The sequence below is a fragment of the Sarcophilus harrisii genome, chromosome 1 (genome assembly GCF_902635505.1).
Source record: "Sarcophilus harrisii chromosome 1, mSarHar1.11, whole genome shotgun sequence".
Lineage (NCBI taxonomy): Eukaryota > Metazoa > Chordata > Mammalia > Dasyuromorphia > Dasyuridae > Sarcophilus > Sarcophilus harrisii.
Genome location: NC_045426.1, coordinates 705,502,910 through 705,527,384, shown reverse-complemented (window position 1 = coordinate 705,527,384; position 24,475 = coordinate 705,502,910). Strand labels below are relative to the sequence as shown.

The following is a 24,475-nucleotide window of genomic DNA, read 5'->3' as shown; positions in this document are numbered from 1 at the left end:
AGTGGACAGCTGCGCATGGGGCCTGCTCAGCTAAGTCTGGCCAGGGCAGATTAGAAACTGGCCTTAGAAACTCATGAAAAACATTTCTTAAAGCACAGAGAAGATGGGCGGTTGGTAAGAGAGTCGCCGTGCTCGGGAGGCCGCTGCCTTGTCCTTGAAGCCTCAGGCAGCGCCTGCACGGGCATCCCCCCGGGGAGCCGATCCATGCCCTTTTCAGGGAGTTGGTTTGGTTCTGGGGGCCCCGAATGTGGCTCTTAGCCCTTTGGGAGCCTTTATTGTCTTATTTACACTGGTTACACCCGTATGTGCTCCCACAATGCATGTCTGTCTGCATATGTGCATGTCCTCTCCCACAAAGAGAAGGGCCCGAGGGCAGGGATCTGTCCTCCTTAGCGATCTATGCCGTGCGCTTTTAATTTGGGATTGTTACACGAGATGATGAACTCTACAGGACTCTGGCCATAGTCCAGCAAGAGTCCTCCCAAATGGCCAGGGACTGGTCCCCGTCACACGTGTGCTCCAGCTCCTGGACAAGGGCCCAGGCTGTCCCAGAGACAGGACCCGTACATGTGGGTTGGCGCGGTCTCTGGTGCCGGCTTGGGGCAGCAGGAGGCCCAACCTCGGCCTGCGCTGACCCTTGGAGCAGACATCGGGTATCTTGGTGCTCTTCCTTCAGCGTGGGACACTCTGTCTTCCTTAGCGCCATCCTTGGTCATCCCTGGAGCTTCTGTGGACACACTGTCCCCGAGCTCCAACCCTCAGAGCCTTTCTCATGGATGCTTGCAATGGCCTTCTTGGTGTTGGGCGAGCACAGGGCCAACCCTGCCCTTACCCTGCTCACCCAGCTGCCGGCACCTGCAGAGCCAAGGCCGTTCCCCACGGCGGGGTTCTCCTTCCCCAGGGATCCCCTTCACATGCCCTAGTCCAGCCAGCCTGGCCTTCCTGCTCTCAGGAGAGGCCCTCAGTCTGGGAGAATTTGCTCCTGCTCCTGTCCTGCCTAGGACAGACACCCACTTCAGCCCTGCTTCCCTTTGAACGTCTGGTTTCCTTCAGGTCTCAGCTTTTCCTCAGGCCTTTTCCCAATGCCTTTAATCACCTCCCCTGCTAGTGCCTTCCCCTTCTGTCTCTTGTATATGCTCTGTGTGTGTATACAAGTGTGTGTGCATGTGCTGCCTCCATTGTCTTGTTATGAGAAGACTTGAGTCTTCCTCCCCAGGTGCCCAAGGGCACATTGTCGCCTCTTGCTAACTTATGGATTAAGTTTCTTACCGTAGTCTCTCTTTCTCTTTGTCTTTTTAAGCCTTGCATCATCAAGATTAAGAATTTTTTTGATGCCGAAGATTACTTTATTGTTTTGGAACTGTAAGTAAACGTCCTCTGCCGTTTCTCCTCCCGGGTAATGTCGACTTCACGCCAGGCCGCAGGGCTCATGGTGGGGGTCCTGGGGGGGGGGGGGTTCAGCCAGCTCCTTCTGGCAACCAATCCAAACGCTGTTCTGGAGCGGTGCTTGAGGAATCATGTCTTGGGACAAGTTGCAGATTTAGTCATTCTCCCACCTCTGCCCCTCTCTCGCTGAGAACAGGCTCTGTGCTCAATATTTGTCTTATGACCAATTATGTAGACTCTATTGGTCCCAGAATGAACCTTGAGTCTTTGTCCTGGAAGCTGCTGCCCTGGATGGTGGAGCTTGCGCAAAAAGCCCTTGTGCCCATTATTTCTGTCAGCCGCCACTGTTGAGGGCCTTGCTTCTGGGGCTTCTGATAGCGATTGTAGCAAAGTGTTTCGTCCTGTGTTCGTCAGGGACGTGGCTCTTCCTGACCACAAGTGAGGTCCACTTCTGTGGCGGGGCTCATCTGCAGGCAGAAAGGCCGGCCTAACTTAGCCAGATGGTTTTGTGGGGCCCAAGGAGAGAAGCAGGTGGCGGCACAAATAGGAATTCCATAGTCTCCTGCTTATGGACAGTGCTCCCCTGGCCTTCCCCCCCCACCCCAGACTCCCCCAGAATACTTGGGTAGAGGTCAGTCCCTGTTTTCTCTTTTCTTGAAATGTTTGTGAATGTTGATGCTTGTTAAAGTCACAGTTTTAAAAACGGCTTTGGACCCTGGCCTAGAGATGTGGGCTCTGGGGGGCGTGGCTCTGGGAAATGGGGAGCTTGTACTTCTGTTCCCCTTGTATGTGATTGAGGGGGTTTTTGCATCAGGACTGGGAGGGAGCAAGGTCTTTTCCAACTATGAGAGCCTCCAATTCTCTTTTTCAGGATGGAAGGAGGAGAGTTGTTTGAGAGAGTCGTAGGAAATAAAAGACTGAACGAAGCTACCTGCAAACTGTATTTTTATCAGATGCTCCTCGCTGTAAAGGTAGATGAGTACTCAGTTTTGCAAAATCTTCACTCTTCTCTGTCATTATCGTGTTTTCACAAGATGAATTTCAGGGAATAGGGGCTTTGAGAGGTGCTCATTTCTCCCAAAGAGGGAGACACCCAGGAGCACTGAAGACCAAACGGAGTTAGTTCCACGTATTTCTTTGGTTTTGGACTTGGTAGAACCGTTCCACCAGTTTTACTTAGCTAACTTGGTACTTGCTGCATCATTTTATAAATGATGCGGTCACATTTGGGGATTTTTTTCCTAAAATTCTTCTTGTCAGTATATAGACTTGGAATATCCATTACACTTTTATAGAATTTGGGGGGGGGGAAATTCTGGATTTATCTCAGTGCTGAAACTCTCTCTCCTTCCCTCTTTCCCCCTCTCTCTTCCTCCCTGCCTCAATCCTTCCCTCCTTCCCTCCCTCTTTCTCTCATCTATACTACATTTATAATAGGAATGAGTTTTAGGGAGAAATGCCATCATTTCACTCCAGGGATGAACTGGATGATCTCTAAAGACACCGAAGGAGCCCTGGCTCCTGTAGTGTAGAGAAATTCAGACAAGGGCTCTCCCCTCTTGTCATTACTTCTCTGTTTCTGGTTTTACTTTTCATGGCATCGTGCTATGTGAAACAGATGATAACTGGAGTGTGATGCTTTCTCTTTGAAATTGAAATGCGTACAAGAATTTTATGAGAACGGTTTGTCTTGTTTTTGTTCTCGGAGATCTTTTTTGTGAATCCAGCCCTTGTTTTCTTCACTTTAATTCTTCCTCCACTTGAAATATGCCCAACATCTCTTAGGCGAGGGATTCAGTTAGGTTTGTTTGTTAGTTTATTGACAGATAGTGGGAACCGCTTATTTGTAAAAGGCACCTTTTCTCCTCTTGGACTAAGTTCTGTGGAGAAGTGAACCTTCTCTCATTTTGTTTTTTTCCCTTTCTAAACATTTTGTTCCAGTGTTCCAAAGCCTTTGGGGAGCAGCCAAATGCCTCCCCAAATTTGGAGACTGACTAAAAAAGTACCTTTACTCTCCTTTTCCTGGGATTGATCCATGTGAGTCCCAACTGGGACACTCTGCCCTGGTTGATTCTTAAGTGGGAGTTTTGGGTAAGAGAGCTGGGTTTCCTGGGAGATGGATGCTAGAATCAGTGAAAAGCAAAAAACCCTGAATTCTGTCTCAAAACAAAGAGATATCCTAACGACTGTATCCTTTTTTAGAAACAGGACTACATTGATTGCCATGTTAGTCGTCTTTGTCATGGATTGTCTCAAGCCTGGGCTGTGGGAATTAGAAAGTTTAGATTTTTGTTTTCTCTTAAAAGGAATTTTAGGATTTTGTAAAACTTAGCATCTTGTGTTTCCCTTTATTTAGGAAGAGAAAATTATTTTGTGAAACAGGAGGTTGGTGATTCTCTTTTAGGAAATTAAACTTACCTTGGAGAGAAATTAGATAATCATAAGTTAGCATGAGCTTATTTTCATGTTCTCCTTTTTGAGGCAGTGTTATAAATATAATTTTAATGTAAATAATCTCATAAATTTATCATAAACAATCTTATAAATAGAATTTTAATGTAAATAATCATAAATTTATTTATTATAAAGAATCTTATAAATAGAATTTTAAAAGTAAGATCATTTCTGGCCAACATATGTGTTTTTAGGATTCTGTTCTGAATAATGTACCTTGGAATTATATTCAGTTGTTTTGAAAAAATAACTGGTTTTGAGATTGAGTTTCTAACTTCTTGCACTTCTCTTCTGAGTGTCCCTTGTTTCTGTTTCTGTAGTACCTTCATGAAAATGGTATCATACACAGGGATTTAAAGCCTGAGAACGTGCTTCTGTCATCTCAGAAAGAGGACTGTCTCATAAAGGTAAGGAATCTTGTCTTCCAGCCAGCGAATCCCTGGTTCATCAGAAACCTTCTCAGAACTGAAATCTCGCCCAGCCTTGGAATGGGTGTCGGATCTGTGGGCGTCTCTTTTGTACAGGGGAGGGCAGCATTATGGCCGGTTTGCCTTTGCCCTCTCTCCTTTATTTGTTTTCTCCATAGTTTCCTCTTGTGGAGGGGAGGCAGAGCGTGGTCAGATAGAACTGACTTTGGAGCCAGGGAGGCTCGGACTCCCGTCTGACAGCTGAGTGACCGTGGGCAAGGCCTTGAGCCTCTGAGTGTCCCAGGTGACTCTTGGCCACAGCAGGTGGCACTCTGTCCTAGTGGGGGGTGCCTCTTCTTTACCCAGATGATATCGCACATCTGGCTACATCTACAGAGTAAAGGACAAACACCAATATATTAAAACATTAAGCAACTAAATGCTAAATGTCACGGATCTGGGACAGCAAATTTAAGTGAAAGTGTAGACCATTTAAGTTGGAGCAGTCGGCACTCTGTGTGCCCAGCAGCTTTGGGAGTCTGTCTGTGAAATGAATCCCTTTTGCCCTTGATTTTAGATTACTGATTTTGGGCAATCGAAGATTCTCGGGGAGTCATCCCTCATGAGAACCTTATGCGGCACGCCCACCTACTTGGCTCCAGAGGTGGTCATTTCCATGGGATCCGCCGGCTATACCCGGGCTGTAGACTGCTGGAGTTTAGGGGTTATTCTCTTTGTTTGGTAAGATAATTTTCTGGGCCTCAGAATTTGGGGGGAACTCATTAGATGCATGTAGATTTTGTTTAATTCACATCCCGTTATGTAACATTATTAAAATATTATTTTATATTTTAATAAACAAATTAGTACAGTATTAAAATACTAAATTTAAATTGAACCTATGTAAAATGGCATTTTGACTTTGGATTGTACAGAGAAACTGCCTATTATTGTCTGATTCTGAAAACATGATGGCTCCTTTTCCTTTCCATCCTCACTCAGCCTCAGTGGATATCCACCGTTCTCGGAGCATAAGACTCAAGTCCCTTTGAAGGATCAGATCATCAGTGGGAAATACAATCTCATTCCAGAAGTTTGGAAAGCTGTCTCAGACAAGGGTATGGCTCGATTCACTGAAAGGGGAAACTTTGTAGGATGACCAGCAGAGGCGGGGGAACCTTTGAGTCCCACTTTGGTAACGCTGTGGCATTGGCTGCTAGGTTATTGACAAGGTTCATATTTTGAGTTACTTTGCAGATTTTGGTGTAAATGAGCAGGGCTCAGTTGTACCAAGAAGTATAAGGAGTAAGAACAGAGAATAGCTTGATTTCATAGCTTTTAGAAATGCAACTTTTTTTTTTTCCTGAGGTAATTGGGGTTAAGTGACCGCCCAGGGTCACACAGCTAGGAGATGTTAAGTGTCTGAGACTAGATTTGAACTCAGATCCTCCTGACTTCAGGGCCGGTGCTCTATTCACTGCCCCACCTAGTTGCCCTTAGAAATGCAACTTTTATAATTTTTCAGAATAAAAAGCCAGAGCACAACTTGGGAAAGTAGAACTTGTAACAGCTGACGAGCACAACGTGATTATCAGTAATGGAAAGTCAAAATCTTTTTCCTGGCTGGCACATTATTAAAATGTGTTTGAGCTATCCCTTGATTGGTTTGCCTGCTTACTATATTAACCCTATGTGAAGTCCCATTCTATTAGCTTATAGTGCGAAAGCCAGGGTATGATCAGTTTGTGTACTGAGAAATAGAAACATTTTCAGAGCTGTCTGGAAAATTTTAAATGTAGTTCATTTGGAATTTAGACAACTTGGGATAGAGAAAGAGAAGTAAAGGGGCAAAGGAGAAGAGACTGAAAGGTGGGCCTTAGCGACCTTCAGCCCGTTCTGAAGAATGTGGTAAGAAGAGATGAGCTAGAAGTGGAATGGATTATAAGGGGGGTGTGGGGAAAAAACATTAAATCTTCATTTTTATCAATATCTACCTGAAATTTAGCATTTCCTTCAAATACAAGTTAAAAAAAAAAAAACAACAAAAAATCAAAAAACCCTCCATGATTTTGAGAATCCATAGGCTTCCTCAGAGTGCCAAAGGGGTCTCGGGCCCCCAGAAAGACTAAGACCCCCTGGGCAGGATGGTCTCTAAGGCCTCTTTTATTCCTGTGCCATAGGAACATGTCTTGAAGAAAGTCAGAATGTGTCATAGCGTAGAGAAACCAGGGTGTAGGGCCCTTTTCTGCTTGGCTCTAGAGGCCAGAGCCCAGAATGGTGGGTAGAAGATGGCAAAGAGGGAGATTAAACGTGATTCCCGAAGTGGGATGGCTTCTCTGGGAGGGTAGGGGCTTTCCTCTCCCTGGAGGTATTTAGAATAAAGGCTTCAGGGCCATTTTGCACTGGAAACTATGTTATAAATGGGATTCCTGCTCAAGTAGAGATTAGACCCAATGAATTCTGCTTCCAGCTTGGAGGCTCAATAACCTGTCACGAGCCAATGATTCCTGGACCCTTTAATATTCTGTTTAGTGCGTGAATCGCTTGATTGATAGGTAACCTGCTGTATCGTTTGGTTTTAGCTTTGGATCTTGTTAAGAAGTTGCTGGTAGTGGATCCAAAGAAACGCTATACAACAGAAGAAGCCTTGGCGCATCCCTGGCTTCAGGTGAGTGTCCTTTCCTGTTTTCTGGGCACAGTTGATGACTGTTGACATGTCAAAGCTTTGAGTTTGCAGCCCCAGTTGTGTTCAGATGAACCCATCAGTTGATAGCCATTTCATTTAATGAGCTTACCCCTACCCTCTAAGCAGGGCTGGAACTAGGAGCTGGCTCAGTAGCCAGCTCCCCTGGGACAAAGAGCAGGGCGATGCACCCCGGGACACTTTGTAATTATAATGTGACTTTTTTTTATAAGTGAACACAGTTTTAATGTCAGAAAATTCCTGTCTCCTTGGTACATGGGTAATAAGCCAGGTTGCTGCGTGAGAGCAAAGGCTTCAGGTCCCCGGGGACAGTTACACACAAGTAGGATGGGGGAGATTTTCCTAGGCCCCAGACTTCGCTCAGAATGAATAATGGGCCGTGAGGGGGAGGCAGGGTTAGAGCTCTGTCAAGGACGTAGAATGTCGTTTTTGCCCTTGGAAGAATTTCCTTGTAGCCATGGCCTGTTATTAAAATAAAATGAAGGTGTCATGAATCTTTTGCAGGCTGGATGTCAGATGGCTACTTTGTTCAGTGTGTGCCAAGGGTCTTATCAGTGTGAGGATGCCTTAATCTTCCTTTTCTAAGTTGGACTTCCTTCTGTGGAGCCTTAGCATTTACTGTTCTGACCCTTAGCCGAGCTGACTTCCAATGGGTCAAACTGGTGGCTTGTTCACTTGCTGTTTCCTAGGAGAGCGTGAAGACTTTAGCCCCCATTCACTTGAGAGAATATAGTTATAGGCTGGAAAATACATATTGAATAGCATTAGGTAAATTGGTAAATAGATACAAGGGGATGCTAAATGTAGGTGGAAACGTTACCATAGTGTAACGATGAGGGCTCTGGGCTGACATGAATAAACTTGTGCCCATTTAACCGCTAAATGAGGAGAGACTTGGCTACAGTAGGAGTATGGGGGGTGGTGAGGGTCTGCACCAGGCCGGGAACATCTTCAGGGTGGTTCCAGAGAGGTGACGAAGGTGGAAATGCTAGAACTTGACAACTGGTTGGCTCTGGGGGTGAGACCTCAGCTGGGAGCCCAGGGGCCCAAAAAGTTCTTCCTTTCAATCAAATAAAGGTGGATTATCTCTGGGGGAAGTAATTAGCCCCAAAGCATACCAGGTTGTGATTCATCAGTCTTCTCAGGGGGGAACAGTGGAGAACTTGGAACAGAGGGAGAAAGGACTCAGGATTTGGGAAGCCCAGTTGTTCTGAAGAGCTCTGCCTTTTGGGCAGTATTGCTTAAGACCAATTCTTGTTACAAATGTGAAATCTTTTTAAAAAATTTACAAATAAAGCCTTAGGGTGTTGCTCTGGAACACCCTATCATTCTTATCATCTCCCCTTCCCTCCCAAACATATCAAAATGTTTCTAAATCACTTCTCTCCAGCCCTCATGTTCCAAATCAACGTCACTGGACGAGAGTGTTTGTTTCTGGGGTTTGGTTTGATATGTTTGGGATAACAAATTCTTAACTTAGAAGGCTAGATGAGGAAGGGAGCAACAGGGAATGGTGGGTTAAAAAAGCAAAGGGAAAAAAAAAAGGAAAAAAGAAAAAAAAAGAAAGGGGAAAAAAAAAAGAAAAAAAAGGCAAAGGGAAGCCCTTCGCCCAAGAGCCTTAAGGTCTGGCTGAAGGAAAGAAAAGGGGCAGGGAACCAATGCAGATTGTACTGGGGCTGAGCACACTCCTCTCTCACCACTCTCCGGAGGCAGCAGGAAACAAAGCGACTGATGATGAAGACTAAGATTGATCTGTTCTTTGAAGACAGTTAGCAGCTAGGAAAACACACACACACACACACACACACACACACAGTCACATTCACTGTAGGGGATTGCAATGCTGAAGCAGAAAATCAAAAGAGATTTGGCAAGTTTGGCCTTGGAGGACAAAATAACTCACTGGTCATTGCAAACCACTCTTTCAACCACCCAAAAGATAACTGCACATGGACATCACTGGATGATCACTATGGAACTGATTGGTTCAAGATGGGGAAAGGAATACAACAAGACTGTATATTGTCACCTGACTTATTGAACTTATATTCAGAGTACATCATGCGAAATGCCAGATAATGCTAAGATTGTTGGATGATGAATCAAAAAACCAGAATTAAGGTTGAAGGTAGAAATATCAGCAACCTTAGATGCCATTGTCTAATGGCACTCAGATGGCAGAAAGTGAAGGAGAATCAAGAAGCTTCTTGATGAATGGAAAAAGAGGAGAGTATAAAAGTTGGCTTGAAGCTTAATGTTAAAAAACTAAAGTCATGGCAGCTGGTCCTATCGCTTTCTGGCAAATAGAGGGAGAAGAAATGGAAGTAGAGGCAAATGTTATGTTCTCAGGCCCAATTGTCAATGCAGTCGGTGATTGCAGCCATGAAATTAAAAGATACTTGCTCCTTGGAAAGAAAACTAAGGCAAATTTGAACAAAGTATCACCTGCTTTGGTAGAGGAATGTATGGGAGGGAACAAAAGCATATTTATGTTGATTAAACAATAAAATTTAGGAAAAGGTGGGGAAAAAAAGCCTATTTGGGTAGTGAGGTGGAGGGAAAGGATAAAAGGCCTTTCCCCTTGGCAGGGAGGTTCTGTTTAAGAGAAGATAACATAAATTTGAGTGGATCCAATTATATTTTGTATGTATCATCTTCCTTCAGCACCGCTGGGCAGCCTTGGGAGTAACCAAGGAAGGAAGATGGGAAGATTAAGCCAGAATTGGGGTTTTACTCCATGTGAACCATGAGGGGATGTGTGGTTCAAGGGTTCAGGGACACTATCTAGTGAACTGGTTAATGATTGAGTAAAGAAAGGAAAGGCCTAGAAACTGTAGTGACAGAAAATTCCACAAACTTTGTTGCTTCTTATGTGACAGAATTGTGCTAAGTCTGTGTAGAAGGGGTGAGATATCATGAAATATGGGCGGGGCGGGGGGGGAGTAAGGAGAGAAAAGGTGACAGAGCAGAGGCTCTAACATGGTCTTGACAGGCTAGAACATTGGGCCAAATCTCACGCAGTGACAGTTAAGAGGGATGAGCTTAGTGATAGTGATCTCTGGTGTTTAAGAAAACCAACTTCATCATTTATCTGTAAGTTCTGGCGGCTTTGGGATGGGGTGTGGCAGCCAAAACTCGCTAATGTAATTTGGGGCTGCACTGGAGGGGAGACGTGAGAAAACGGTAGTTATTGGGTAGTGCCATTGGGTAGATATGCCTCTGGAGTATCCTGTTTAGACCTTGGGAGGGAGTATCTGTGATGGGGGAACCGAGATGGTGTACGGCCTTGAGTTCGTTTTATATGAGGATCATTTCAAAGAACTGAGAATGTTTAGTCTGAAAAAGATAAGACTTTACTTGGTAAAACAGGGTGGCAGGAGGCAGAGTGCATGAGAACCGTTTTAGTATTTGAAAGGTTGTCACATGAAAGAGACTTAATTTTGTTTGATCCCGGAGTTCAGATCAACAGGGAGAAGGTTGTAAAGTGGCAAGTTTAGGCTCAATGTCAGGACAACCTTGCAAACCTCTGAGCTGTCCGGAAGTGAAACGATATTCTTTGAGGGTGAACAGGAAACCAAGGCCCATGACTGACATCAGGTGTTGTAGACAGGATGATGTTTCAGGTGGTGCTGGACACAATGACAGCCAAGGATGCAACTAACTGATGCTATACGACCATTATAATCTGTCCAAAGAGACAGAAGCTGGAGGAAATGGTGTTTTTGATAAATGCTTATTAAATATGTTTGACGTGGGCCAGCCCCTATATTGGGAAGTAAGTGAAAAACAGATTTACAGAGCTGAGGATTTGACCTATTCAAGTAACCCAGGAAACCATTCACCAGGCTGCAGATGAAGATGATTCTTGGAGAGATCTGCAGGAATGCATAATTACCTATGACTTTTCTTCTCTTCACTGGTTGCACCATTTCTGCTGCTTTATACTTACCAGATCCTTAATGCTGTTGAGGGTATCAGGATGTGGGAAGGAAGAATTGGAACCAAAGTCGGCTGGCATTTGTGCCGCTGAGCAGATGTCAGGTTTTGGTATCAGGAATTTGGAAATAAATAGTCTGGGGACCAGTTTTGGATTTCATAATTTCCTGTCTCCCATTAGCCTCAGTAATTGAGAGTTGGCTGTATTTGAACCAGCTTTAGCACAAATTGGGAATGACTGAGTTCAGGCATGGGGAATGGGGATCGGACTTGTGACTTTACTGATAGCAGGAGCTCCCGGGTGCAGGAATTCCCTCTTCCAGGGAAGGTTGGCGTCTTCTCGGCAGCGTAAGGTTTTTGTTACCTTATATAACCCACCTGAGGTCCTACAACCAGTATGGAACAGAGGGGCACTTGATCTTTGGGTCCCACGCCAGCTAAGCTGTGCTGCCGTGCTGGATGTAAAGGAATGGATGTAGAAATAAATCCGTTAGTTATTTCGCCTCTAGTGCTGTTGTTTAGATTTAATTAGTATCAGACACGATGAACTCCTTTATCATGAAAATGCTAAACTCCTGGAATGGGGCTACCAAGGAGAGTTGTTTGTTTAATCTCTATTTTCAGAGGCTTTTCTGAAAGGAACAGATAGTCCCAGCCTAGTCGCCTTTCTAAAGGTGGAAAGATTGATTTTCTCCTCACTTGATTTTCTCGCATTGTTATGAGAGTGAACGACTGAGGCATTTCTTACTATGTGCAAGCATGCCCTAAGTGTTGGGGCTGGAGAAGTCAGTGCTTATTCTCAAGAAGCTTAGACTCTGGGGAGCTCCTGGCAGGCTGCAGCCGAGCAGGTGGTGAGAGCTCTTTCATGTCATTTCCACTGATGACAGCGTAAATAAGTTTCTGGGGGTGTTGCAGAGACTTTGGGGGCAAGGGTTTTTTGTCTGGGCCTTCAGTAGCCGTGGCTGCACCCCTGGAGCAGGGCCGGGCTGATGGCTGAGGGCCCTGGGCTGGAGCGTGGCTGTTCTCAAGGCCCCTGGCTTCAGGTTCTAGCTTTCTGGTAGGTTCCAAGGGCGGATGGTGGTCCCAGTGATGGCAAGCTGCCCATTAACATGCTGCCACCTGCTCTGGGACCGGCAGTGGGTTGGCCTCTGGTGAGTGTAGCTGGCCCCTTCTCCAGTGAAGATGCTGCCTCCCTCAGGGTTCCTGTCCCCACCTTTCTGTTGGTGGCAATTGTCAACAGTTGTTCCTGGGGTGATGGGTTGAGCCCCTTCTCTAAAATGATTTCTTCCCTCAGTGATGGCTAGAGGACACGGGCTAGAACCAAGTCTGGCGGTTTGTGGCTCTTAGGCTCATGGTACTGGACCCAGGTGGTCTGGGAGGCTAGGTGATCACAAATTGTGTTTTTTTTAAAGGAGCCAGGTAGCAGCTCTCCAACATGTCATTTTGGGATTATTTAACCACAAATACTAAGGGCAAGTAGTATGCCAGCTTTGGAGGTTTTGGATTAGGGAATATTCTTGCATCTCTAGAGATTTCCTTTTAAAGTAAAATACTTCTGTCCTAGCTACCGATTTTTACGGAGAAAAACTGGGCATGTGTAGAGTCCTGTTGGCTTTAGTTAGGAATAAGCTCCAGGAAAGGGTCTGAACTCATAAGAATCCTGTCTTCTTTCCCTGTGTGTGTGTTCTAAAGCATAGTAGTCTAACTTGATCATGGCGTAGGCTTCTTTTAGGTCTCTTTTTCTCAGTGGAGAAATTTAATTTTTTTTATTTCTTTAAAAATCATTTATTTTTTGTTCTGTTCTGCTTTTAAATTCTTTATAGGATGAAGAGATGAAAAACAAATTCCATAATCTGCTTATGGAGGAAACGAAATCATTGAATCTACCTTTGAACCCAGCCCAGGTATGATATTTTGTTAAAGAAATGACTGAGTTTGGAGCAGCTGGGTGGTGCAGTGGATAGAGCACCAGCCTTGGAGTCAGAAGGACCTGATTTCAAATCTGGTCTCAGACATTTAACACTTCCTAGCTGTGTGACCCTGGGTAAGTCACTTAACCTCAATTGCCTAAAAAAAAAAAAGAAAAGAAAAGAAATGAGTGAATTTGAAGAGCTAGTGGTGTACTGAAGAACGTAAAATATTTATACAACGTCTATTTATTGGTTTAAAAATGACCTTTAAAATCAGCATTAAGAGAATTTTCTTTCCCACCAAGGTAAGACATACTTCTTTCTCAAATTTAAAATTCATATTCCACCAATTTAGTCTTAGCTTCAGCCGTGGAGAAAATTCTGTTCCTGGGCTTGAGGGGAGATGCAGAGATGACAGGGAGGGCTCCTTGACCTCAAAGAAGTTAGACTCTTAATAGAGGGAAAGAATACAAGACACAATAAGGCACAAAAGAAGCAAATCTACGTGATATGGAGAGATTTCTGAGGAAAATTCCAGGAAGGGAACCGATCGATTGCCCTTTGAGGGTCCTTGATCCTTTTCAGAGACTTTGTTGACAGAAGCTTCCTCCACTGGGCCTTGTGAAGGAGGCGTCTGCAGCACCATTAGCCGCCCTTGGGATGCCAGGGCTTGTTCCGAGCAGTGGAGTCTTCAGCCAATTGATTAGCGAAAATGTTGCCCGTAAAGTGCTTCCTGATGACCATTCACCGACACAGCACTTTTTAGAACGGCTGACGGCTTTCTCTGCCAGGGCGAGGGAGGCAAAGAGGGTGCCGAGTTTGCCTGTCGAGGCTGCCCTTCACGTGACTCCTTCTGTGTAGGGAGGGCAAGGCCTCGATGGCCTTCAACCCCTGAGTCTTGTCGTTTTACACAAGAGAAAAGGGAGTTCATTTCCCATATTTACAGAAGAGGGACTGGGAACTGCTCTGTCCAGTCGTACAGATGGTAATTGTTAGAGAGATTTGAACTAGGTCCTCTGAGCCTAGAAGCCGTACCTTCACCATAGTAACACAGTTGTAGCATGTTTTTGTACCCATCAGATGTTTTAAGACCAACTTTTTTTCTCAATAGTATTTTATTTTTCCAAATACACGTAGACAGTTTTCAACATTCATTTTTGTAAGACTTTGTGTCCCAAATTTTTCTCCCTCCCTCCTTCCTTTGCTTCCTCCCTCCCCAAGGCAGCAAACAATCTGATAGAGCTTATACATATATAGGTCTTTTGAACATATTCGTCATGTTGTATAAGAAGAATCAGAATAAAAGGGAGAAAACCATGAGAAAGAAAAAGCAAACAAATAAACAACAACAAAAAGTAAAAACACTATGCTTCAATGTGGATGACATTTTCCATCCCAAGTCTTTTGGAATTGTAGAAAGACAAACTTTTTAGCCAAAAGGTGTTTGTTTGTTTTTTTTTTTTTTCTCCAGCTTTCCACAAGCAGGAAGCGTCCCCATGAAGGGGAAGAAGAGGATGAAGCTAGCTCTTCCAAACATTACCTAGCCTCTAGCTAGGAGCAGACAGCACTATAAAGGAAAAAAGTGACTTTCATCACTTGCCTTTGGTTACTCATTTGGGGATATTTTTATTTTTTATAAAAGGAGTTTTTTAAAAAATGGAAAAATTCTTTAATAATCACTGATGTACAAATAAAAATTAATATAATCATGGCTTTGTATTTGTCTGATCATATATAATATTAGATATAATCAATTATGCATCTAAAGCTGGGGGCGATCTTGGAGGTCTTCCAGACCAAGCCCCTCATTTTATAAAATAAGTGAACATATAATTCTAGAGGAGGGGGGAGGGGCACTGAGTCACAGGACCTGGGTCCACCTCTTCCTCTCTGTAGACTTGGACAAGGCACTTGACCTCCCAGCCTCAATTTCCTTTTCTGTAAAAGGAGGGATTGACCTGGGCAGTCTCGGAACTGCCCTCCAGTTCCAGCTCTAGAACCACTTATGCTCCCCAACTCCCCCTGTATAAATAATAGCACTTTAACAGAAAAAGCTTTGGGCCTGTTCTCATCTGAACCCCACAACATCCCCTTGGGGATAAGTATTCCAAGGATTATCTCCATTTTACAGAAGATAAGAAATCCAGAAGAGATTGGGAGCCAGCGTGACACATGACAATGCCGGCCTGGGACCCAAGTCAGCATCCTTTCTCCTACACATGGCAAAAGCCGTGTCTCCTGTTCAGAATCAAGGGAAAGGTGAGGAGATTCTGGAACGTCCCCAAGACTCGCTGAAGGAGATTTCTTGGCGGCAGCCGCCCAGGCTCACCTGTAGTGAGCTGCCGCGCTCCTGAGGGTTCCCCAGAGGAATCTACCCAACGGGGGAAAGGCTGCTGCCCATCGTGAGGGGGCTCACGGAGCCAACCTGCCCACTGCTCTTCCTTGCCCTTGCCACTGACCAACTCCTCGGTTCTTACACAGCACTCCTTGCTAACAAGATTGGCGTTCCGGCAAGATTCTAGATTGCAGCCTCCCTCCTACCATGTGCCTCCCCATTGCTCTCTGGGAGAGTCACTTTTCATTTCTTCAGAGACTGTCAGATTATAAGCCCTACAGCCACACCAGTAGAATACCAATTGAAAGGATGGGCCTTTGTTTTCCCAGGATCAGCAAAAGATTTGGGCAGTTTTTTTTTTCTTTGCTAAGGTAATCAGGGTTAAGTGACTTGCCCAAGGTCACATAGAGCTTTTTAATTTTCAAAACATGCATACACCAGCCCTGGAGTCAGAAGGACCCGAGTTCAAATGTGGTCCCAGACACTTAATACTTCCTAGCTGTGTAACCCTGGGCAAGTCGCTTAACCCCAGTTGCCTCAGAAAACAAAAACATATGCATGGGTAAGTTTTCAACATTGACCCTTACAAAACCTTTGTTCCAAATTTCCCCCTCCCCTACATGACAAGCAATCCAATATATGTTAAGCATGTTAAATCCAATATAGGCATATACATCTTTATACAGTTATCTTGCTGCACAAGAAAAATCAGATCAAAAAGGAAAAAAATGAGAAAGAAAATAAAATGTAAGCGAACAAAAACAGAAAAGTGAAAATGCTGTGTTGTGATCCCCACTCAGTTCCCATAGTCTCTCTCTGGGTGCACATGGCTCTCTCCATCACAAGGTCATTGGAACTGGCCTGAATCATCTCATTGTTGGAAAGAGTCAATGAGTCCATCAGAATTGGTCATCCTATGATCTGGTTAGGCAGTTGTTTTTTTCCCTGAGGCAATTGGGGTTAAGTGACTTGCTCAGGGTCACACAGCCAGGAAGTGTTAAGTATCTGAGACCAGATTTGAACTCGGGTCCCCCTGACTTCAGGGCACCACCCAGCTGCCCCTGTGGCAGTTCGGCCCTTGGGTTTTCCAACTCTGGGTCCAGTTCGTTGTCCACTTGTGCTGCCTCTCAGAAGCCTGTGTGTGTGCATACGTGTATAAATGTGTGTATATTTGCATATTGCACGCACACACTGTTGAATAAGCTCTAGAGGTATCCGTCCAAAGCGAGCAGCAGAAGTCCTCGGTCGTCCATCCAAGACAACAGGAGTTTTTCATCCTCTTGCTCTCGTGTGGATGACTAAGCCCAGCTCCTTTGAGTGATTACAGATCTCTTCCAGGGGGCTCTCTATGGTTCTGTTCCTTAAACCATCAGCCTGGTGTCATTTGCACACAGGAGCAATGGGAGGACCTCTCCATTTCCCTCCCAGACTCGGACTTGGCCCTGGATTCCCTCCTCCATCACTGGGGTGAATCGCCTTGCAAGTCTATGTCTCCCTGCCTTGTGCTTTGTGGCATGGATAACTGGGTGAGGGAGGGGAAGCGGACACCGAGCGTGGGGGGATTTCCCCAGCAGAATGGGCAGATGAGAGCACTTTGTGCCAGGAACCATTAAGGTAGGTGCGGGGGGGCACTTAGACTTGCTCTCGTTGCCTTATTTCCCTCATCTGTAACATGTGCAGAAGGAAACAGCAAACTCCTCCTGTATCCTTGCCAAGAAAACCCCAGCAGGATCATGGAGAGTCAGACACGGCCGAACTGCCGCCCTGGACGTGGAAGACGTCAAGGTGGTCCGCTGCATTCTGGGGCCTTGCCAACCTCCCGGATTTCTCTTTTGCTGTCAGACTCCCATGATTGGACGAGAATCGGGCTGATAACTTAGGGCGATTCTGCCTCTCTTAAATCCAGTTCACGTGCAGGTCAAGACACTGCCCTGGGACTTCATCATTTGTCTTCTAGATCAAGGACAGACAAATGTTTCATCTTCCTAGGAACACTGGAGGACCCAACATGGATCGAAGATGTTGTGAATGAGTTGTGACTGGGTGTCGTTCTAAGCCAAATACTATTTTGTGATCAACAAATGGGCACAATGGGACTTTATTCTCTAAATCCATCAGTTATGACATGGTGAAGATGTGGTCCCTTATTGAATGTCCCTTGTGACAAGCTGTTTGCCTACTAATGCCACTCTGAGGACACTCTTGGTTGTGTATAAATGACCTCACTCCAGTTTCACACTGAGCTGGTCATCTAACACTTGAGAAAACACCCATAAGGCTTCCTTTTATGTGATCATCATCTCTTATTCCCTCTTTCCCCCTGCCTCATGATTTCTAACATTGTTTTCTTCCTCATGGGACCGTCACTTCCACTGGTGACACCATTCTCCCTCATCTTGGCTTCTTGCTTAATAAATTTAACTCTCCCCTCTTCCCTCGAGTCCCTTGTCCCTCGTTATCCTATTGCTAATCATGCCTCACCAATCTTGCTGCCTTTATTCTTATCCATTTGTCTAGCAGCCCAAATCTGGAGAACATCATGAGGCCCTGCTGGCTGGGCCCACTACGAGTTTATGGTACAGATAATCTCAACTGAGTCATCACTGGAGCAAGACAGTCTTTTTCTGTTGCCGTAACTGAGTCACAATCCCACAACCACAGTGGTTATTCCAAGCCATTTCATCCCTCCTTAAATGTCTCATGGCTCACTCTCCCTACTCTCTCTCTTGCTTCCTAATGCATTGAGAAAATTGAGGTCATTTACTAAGAGCTTCTTTCTTGTCCATCTCAATACCCAGCTACCATCTCTGAGAGCTTACCCTTCTCCTTGCTAAGGCAAACCCTTCTGCACACACACACACACACACACACACACACACACCCAGGAAGTGTTAAGTGTCTGAGGCCAGATTTGAACTCAGATCCTCTGACTTCAGGCCTGGTGCTCTATCCACTGCGCCACTAGCTGCCTCCTTACTCTTGATCCCATTCCATCCCATCCTCTCCCAGAGAAGAGCTTGATCCCTCTCATCTTTGCTTTTTCACCCATCTTTGATCTTCTGTCTCCTCATCCCTAAAGGTCCTCCATTTGATTGGACCAGCTATCCCTGTTGGTACCATCTTTGATCTCTCTCTTCTAAGGGGTAACCTCCTTGAGAAAGCAGATTATAATTGGCGTCTTTACTCTTCTCCCCATCTCTTGCTAAGTCCTCTGCATTCCGACTTCCACTCATCATTCATCTGAAGTTTCCCTTTCCAAAGTTGCCAAGGATCTCCTACTTGCCCACATCTAATGACCTTCCCTCATCCTTTGACCTTGCTTTGACAATGATGACTCTCTTCCACTGGATATTCTTTTCTCTTGAGTTTTTGTAACGCCAGTTCCATCTGACTGACCTGGATCCTCTTCTCTGCACAACTTGGTTTGGTGGTTTCATCAGCTCCCACAGTTTGATTGCTTCTTTTTATGCAGGTGCTTCTCAGACCTAATTATCCAACACTAAGCTCTCTCCCGGCCTGCAGTCTCAAATCCCTAACTGCTTTTTGGGCATCTCAAACGTAATGTCCTGTAGACATCTCAATATGTTTCAACTAGAATTCATTTTCTCTCCAAAGCCCCCCACCCCAATTTCCCCAGATTTTCTACTGCTCTCAAGGGCACCACCAGTCACCCAGGCTCACACCTACTCCACATCTCCAGTCTGTTGCCAAGTCTTTTCATTATTATCTTTATAACATTTCTTGTATACACTCCTTTTGGGTGATAAATCACTTGAAGTCAAGAAGACTTGAATTCAGATTCAGCCCCAAACACCTTTTTCTTTATTTTTTTTTTTTCTGGTTATACATGTATATTAGCTTTTTAAACACACATTGCTTTATGGATCATGTTGGGAGAGAAAAATCAGAACAAAAGGGAAAAACCACAGGAAAAAAAATGGAAAAAAGAAATGAACCCAGCATGTATTGATTTACATTCAGTCTCCATAATTCTTTTTCTGGATGCAGAAGGCGTTTTCTATCCTAAGTTTATTGGGATTGCTTCAGATCACTGAACCACTGAGAAGAACCAAGCCTTTCATAGTTGATCACTGCACGATCTTGCTGTTATTGTGTACAACGTATTTCTGGTTCTGCTTGTTTCGCTCAGCATCAGCTCGTGTAAATCTTCCCTGGCCTTTCTAAAATCATTTTTTATTATCATTTTTCATAGAACAGTGATATTCCATTACCTTCATATACCACAACTTGTTCAGCCATTCCCTAATGGATGGGCATCCACTCGGTTTCCAGTTTCTGGCCACTACACAAAGGACTGCCACAAACACTTCTTCACATGTGGGTCCCTTTCCCTCCTTTATGATCCCTTTAGGATACAAGCCAGTAGAGACACTATATCTGGATCAAAGGGATGTACAGTTTTAGAGTCCTTTGGGTAGAGTTCTAGATTGCTCTCTAGAATGCACAAGCTGGTTTCTTAAAAACCAGAAGTGGTTCAAAGCAATATTTGGAATCCCAATACTTGATAGCAGTAGCATTAGTTTGGGTACAGTCAGTTGAAAGATCTTATTTTTAAAGTTTTAATTTTCAGTAGTGAGATTTTGGCTCTTAGAAATACAGGTCAAATTTCATTGCAACAAAAATCCATCAATGGACTTTGTTAATTCCATGTAGAGGATGCCGGGAAATGCAAATAAAAATGAGATTCTTCCTATCCTTAAGGAACTAATTGGGAAAGGTTTTCAGTAGCTTATTTTAAGCAATTTTATGTCATTTAAATTTAATACTCTAATATTTGTATGGTCCCTTCCAAGTAATGAGATCTCACCTATGAATTCTATAGATTATCAGAATGTCTTATTTGGCTTTTATGAAATTAGGAGTGGGTCTGGGGCAACTAGTTAAACTGAGGCACCTGGGAGGGGGAAAAAGCTTTGCCTGAAGAATCAAAAGGTCTAGGTGACTGAAAAATTTACCTTTTTTTTCCTGTAAAATTAGATGATTGGCTTAGATGGTCTTTACAGTAGCCCTAAAATCCCATGATTCGCTATGTGTCAATTAGAAGGACGGTTTAGAACAGGTTTTATAAACATAGAACATATCAATTATTCATTTAAAGCCTTTCATCACTTTCCCCATTGCCTATACCTATAGGTTTAAGTGCAGACACACACCTAGCATTCAAGGTGTTCCATAATTTGCACCCAACTGACGACTCAGATTTTATCTCAATTATTCACCTTCCTAGACCTTTCACTCTAGCCAACCAGGTCTCTTCCTTGCCCCTTGCCCCTTGTCTTTGCCTTTTTCTGTCTCCTATTTCCTCTTTGCTGTTCCTCTCTCTCCTCTCCTCTCCTCTTCCCCACATTGCTTTTCCTTTTCTCCAATCTATCCAGCACAAATCTTTCTTCCCATTATGCAGCCTTCCTAACAAGCCTCCACCTCACTGGCTTATTTCTTCTCTGAAATTACAGAATTTGGAGATGGAAAAGACTTCAGAGATCAACTAATTCCTTAAGTTTCACTTAACCCATCGCCTTGGCAAAAAAAGAATAAGTTTAGGTTTTTTCATTGGCCACCTAAAATAACCTTTATTGATTGCACGCGTGGTTCTTTAACTGTAATCTGCTCCTGGGGAGCATCTGAGTTCTGAATCTAAAGCCAAGAGGATGGTCTTCTGCACTAAGATGAGCTCCTGAGGGGTGGGGGTGGGGGTGGGAAAGACCCGGCTGCCGGCCTATGATGGAAGTGGAGCAGGTCCGTGTTTCTAGCACTGGCTGCTGGGCTCACCTGGCCTGGGGGAGACTGTCCAACAAAAGGCAAGAACTTTGGGGAGACGGTTCTGCCTTACTGGGCAGGGTGGAGGCGACTAAGTGACAGGGGAACGAGGTGAACCCGATTTCTCCCACTCCAAATCTCAGCCTCTTTCCCTTGGCCCCACGCTCCTTTTCTTTCCTCATCTGCAAATTCAACTGTTGGATGAGAGTAATTCAAACTGGAGGAGAAGGAAGCCCTGTCAGCCACACCATAACTTAGAAAACCACAAATTAGCGTTCTCTTGTACCGGATCTTCATTTTGTTAAACATTCCCCAATTACGGGTTTTACCTGGTACAGGTAGCGCTGGGGAGCTGTGCAGGCCGCTCGCAGCCGGGATTAGATGATCCGCCATCTCCCATTCTGGGACTTAAACATTGAAAGTTTCCTTGTGTAATAGTTAGTGGTCGGGTGATACTTATAATCCAGTGCTTACCATGTTGCAGCACATGTTAAGTCCTTGATCACTATGAGCTAATTTGTTTTATTTTATTTAATATTTTTCTCCAGTGACATTCAAAGCAAATTTTTTACATTTGTTTTTAACATTTGGAGTTCTAGGTTCTCTCATCCCCACCCACAATTAAGAAACCACTTGTGAAGTTACACAAAACGATTGCTACCTAATCTGATTCTCATTTACAACCCTGGGAGTTAAGTGCTGCGGTTCTGATTTTACGGATGAGAAATGGAGGCACAGAGGTTTCGTGATCTCCCCAGGTTCACAGAGCTAGTACTTGTCTGAAGCAGGATTTGAATTCAGGGCTCCCTGACGCTAGGCCTGCCACTCTGTGCTGCCTCTAATGCTTAAGTCTCAGGTTCTTCCTCTCCGCTCTCCCTTGTCCCCCACCCAAATAAATACACCCAAAGCCTAATACCATCAATGGCAGACTCACTGTGTGACCGTGGGCAAGTCACTTAACTGTAAATGCCTTGCCAAAAGGGAGTTAGAAGGGGAGACAGAGAGGGAAGGACAGAGACAGAGGGAGAGGGAGAGAAGGAGGGAGAGGGAGAGAGACAGAGAAGGAAGGAGAGAGAGGGGGGGCAGAGAGAAACAAGGGGAAAGAGAGATAAAGACAGAAATAGAGAGGAAGAGAGAGACAGAGGGAGAGAAATGGACAGAGGAAGAGAAAGAGAGAGCACAAGGCAGACAGGAGGGAGAGAAAGCCAGCCAGGGAAAATGCTTGCAGGCTGCAGGGGAAGGGCCTTGTTTGGGGACAGTGGCAGAGTTGTGTATGTTGTGAGAGTGCATGAGTACGTGTGTGTAAAACGATGGCACAGGGTGAAGGGGCTGGAAGCAGCCCGGGGGATTCTGGGGACTGAAGCAGGTGCTCTTGGCTTGGGATCCATGAATGTAAAGACGTTTGGGTAATTATTCCGCTATCGTTCTCTTCCTTCAGACACACATGCGGCGTTTTATTTCCAACATTTGGAAACAGGACCAGGAACTTTTCTCAGGGGAAAAGTCCGTGTCACAAAGTGGCGTATTATGGGAATCCTCTGATCGGCACTTTGGGGCGCCCCCCCAGTGGCCCCTTTGTCAGAATGCCCACCTTTTAGTCAAGGGCCTGGGAAACCCTGGGGGAGGGAAGCCCGGGAGCGGCCTCCGGCTTGTGTTCCTGGCACCTCGGTCGTTTGCTTTCCGCTAAGGTTTCAAGTTCAAGGCAGTTGACCCCGCTGGGACCTTGGGATCTTCTTCGGCCAGACTGCCTTCCAGGCCTTCCGTCCCGGGCGCCACCGCTTTCACATTTATACCCGAGGCCGCCTTCACCTCTTGGACCTCAGCTCTCCCAAGGCACGGGTCATGTGGGGATCCCCAGCCCGGGGCCTAGATCCGGGAGAGGCCGCGGGCCCAGTGGGGAAACCTCCCGGCTCTCTGCTCTCCTCTCCTGGCCCCCGCCGGCCCTGTGTCCGCCGGAATCCTGCTGCTCCGGCCGCCACCGGAGCGGGCCGCTTTCTCTCAGCCTCCTCACCCGCCCCCTCCCCCGGCAGCGGGGGTCGGTCTCAGGAGCTGCAAACCCTCGGAGCCCGGGGGGAGAGCCAGCTCTCCCGCGTCGCCGCCCAGGCCGGGCTCTCCCCACCCCGCACCCCGTTTGGGGGGCCCCCAGCGGGGAAACCGCGGGGCCGGCAGGGACTTTTCTCCCCCTTCCCAGCCTTCTCCCCACAATTTGGACCCCCTATCCACTCGCCCCTTTAACCCCACCTCAATTTCCCAAGGCGCGGGTCACCAACCCTTCCCTCGGATGAACCAAACCAATTATTCACCAATCAAAACCCTCCGGGGCACCCCCTCCTCCCCGGGCTTTCCCCCCCCCCACACTCATCCCTCCCTCCCTTTTCCATCCCACCTCGCCCTCCCCCATCCCGGCCCCCCCCCCTCACGACGCCGCTGGGGGGAAACCCCCCTCCTCAGGTCCAGCTCTTTTACCCCCCCCCAAATTACACCCTCCGGCCTCCAGAAAACAAACCCTCCCTTGTTGACTTCCCCTCGCGGGATCCACCCGGCCCCCTCTCCCCCCTTCTTCCCCCCCGGGTTCTTCCCCTCCTAACCGGCCCATTTCTCATCCCCAAGGGAGGGCTTCGGAAAGGACCAACAGGCATTCGCAAACCTGACCCCTCGTCTCCTTTGGCCCCATCCCCACGGCCCTCCCCCCCGGGGGCCCCCGCTCCCACCCTCCCGGGTCCCTCCCGCGCCCCGGGTCCTCTAACACTAGGGCCCAAAGGGAAATCCCAAGGGAACCGGGGAACCCAAAAATCAAACTCCATTCGGGGAAAAAAAAGGGAAAACCTACCCAGGAAACTCAGAACGGGCCCACTGACCGGGGAGGGAAACAGGGGTTGGGGGAAAAACAAAAGGGGGCTCGCCCCCCCTCGGAAAGGGGCCCCCCTCGGGGGTTCCCCCCACCGGGCCCCGGGGCGGGAAAGGGGCTCCCGGGAACAAGGGAACATCGCGGGTCTCTACCCGGGGCCCGGGACCTTTCCACCGGCGGGCGAAACGGGCCGCCGCCCCACCGGCCCGAACGCCCCGGGGAATCCCCTCGCCCCCCCCCCGCCCCGCAAAAACCCCCCCCCGGAAAGTTGGGGCCCCCCGCCACTTTCTTTGGGAAACTCGCCCCGGGGCGGGCGGGGTGGGGCCGGCCCTCCTCGCCCCGGATGGGGGGAAGGCCCACCTGCGGGCCCGCTTCTCCGGGGAAACCCTGCCGCCCCTCTGGAAGGGAGGGGCCCGGGAAAGGGCCCGGCCCGGGGCCCCCGGGCCCCTCCCCCCCCCTGGGAACCTGCCCCGGGCCCCGGCCATACCCCTCCAGAACAAGAAGGGCCACGCCCTGGGCCCCTCAAAAAACGGCTCCCTTTTGAAAGGGGGTCTCCCCCCTTCCCCTCCATGCCTTTGCTCGGCTGGGACCCGGGGGCCCGGGACTCCATCCCCAAAATTCCCCCTCCCTCTCGAATTTGACCCGCCCGGGCCCGGTCTCCTCCCTTTTTCTTCGGCCCCTTCTCCAAACCAGGCGGGGCCCCGCTCTCCAAATGGA

General features: G+C 46.7%; 1 protein-coding gene across 3 annotated transcripts in view; it reads left to right on the top strand.

Moving 5' to 3' along the window:
- The window catches only part of CHEK2 (checkpoint kinase 2), a 43,492-nt gene extending 28,992 nt beyond the window's left edge, over positions 1-14,500 (top strand). For all 3 annotated transcript variants that reach the window (XM_003761230.4, XM_031948829.1, XM_031948828.1), the window contains exons 8-15: positions 1,301-1,362; positions 2,258-2,357; positions 4,161-4,247; positions 4,825-4,988; positions 5,250-5,365; positions 6,830-6,915; positions 12,711-12,791; positions 14,269-14,500. In XM_003761230.4, the coding sequence (XP_003761278.1) occupies positions 1,301-1,362; positions 2,258-2,357; positions 4,161-4,247; positions 4,825-4,988; positions 5,250-5,365; positions 6,830-6,915; positions 12,711-12,791; positions 14,269-14,352 (780 nt within the window). In that variant the 3' untranslated portion in view covers positions 14,353-14,500. The remainder of the gene's footprint in view (positions 1-1,300; positions 1,363-2,257; positions 2,358-4,160; positions 4,248-4,824; positions 4,989-5,249; positions 5,366-6,829; positions 6,916-12,710; positions 12,792-14,268) is intronic.
- Positions 14,501-24,475: the final 9,975 nt, after the last annotated feature.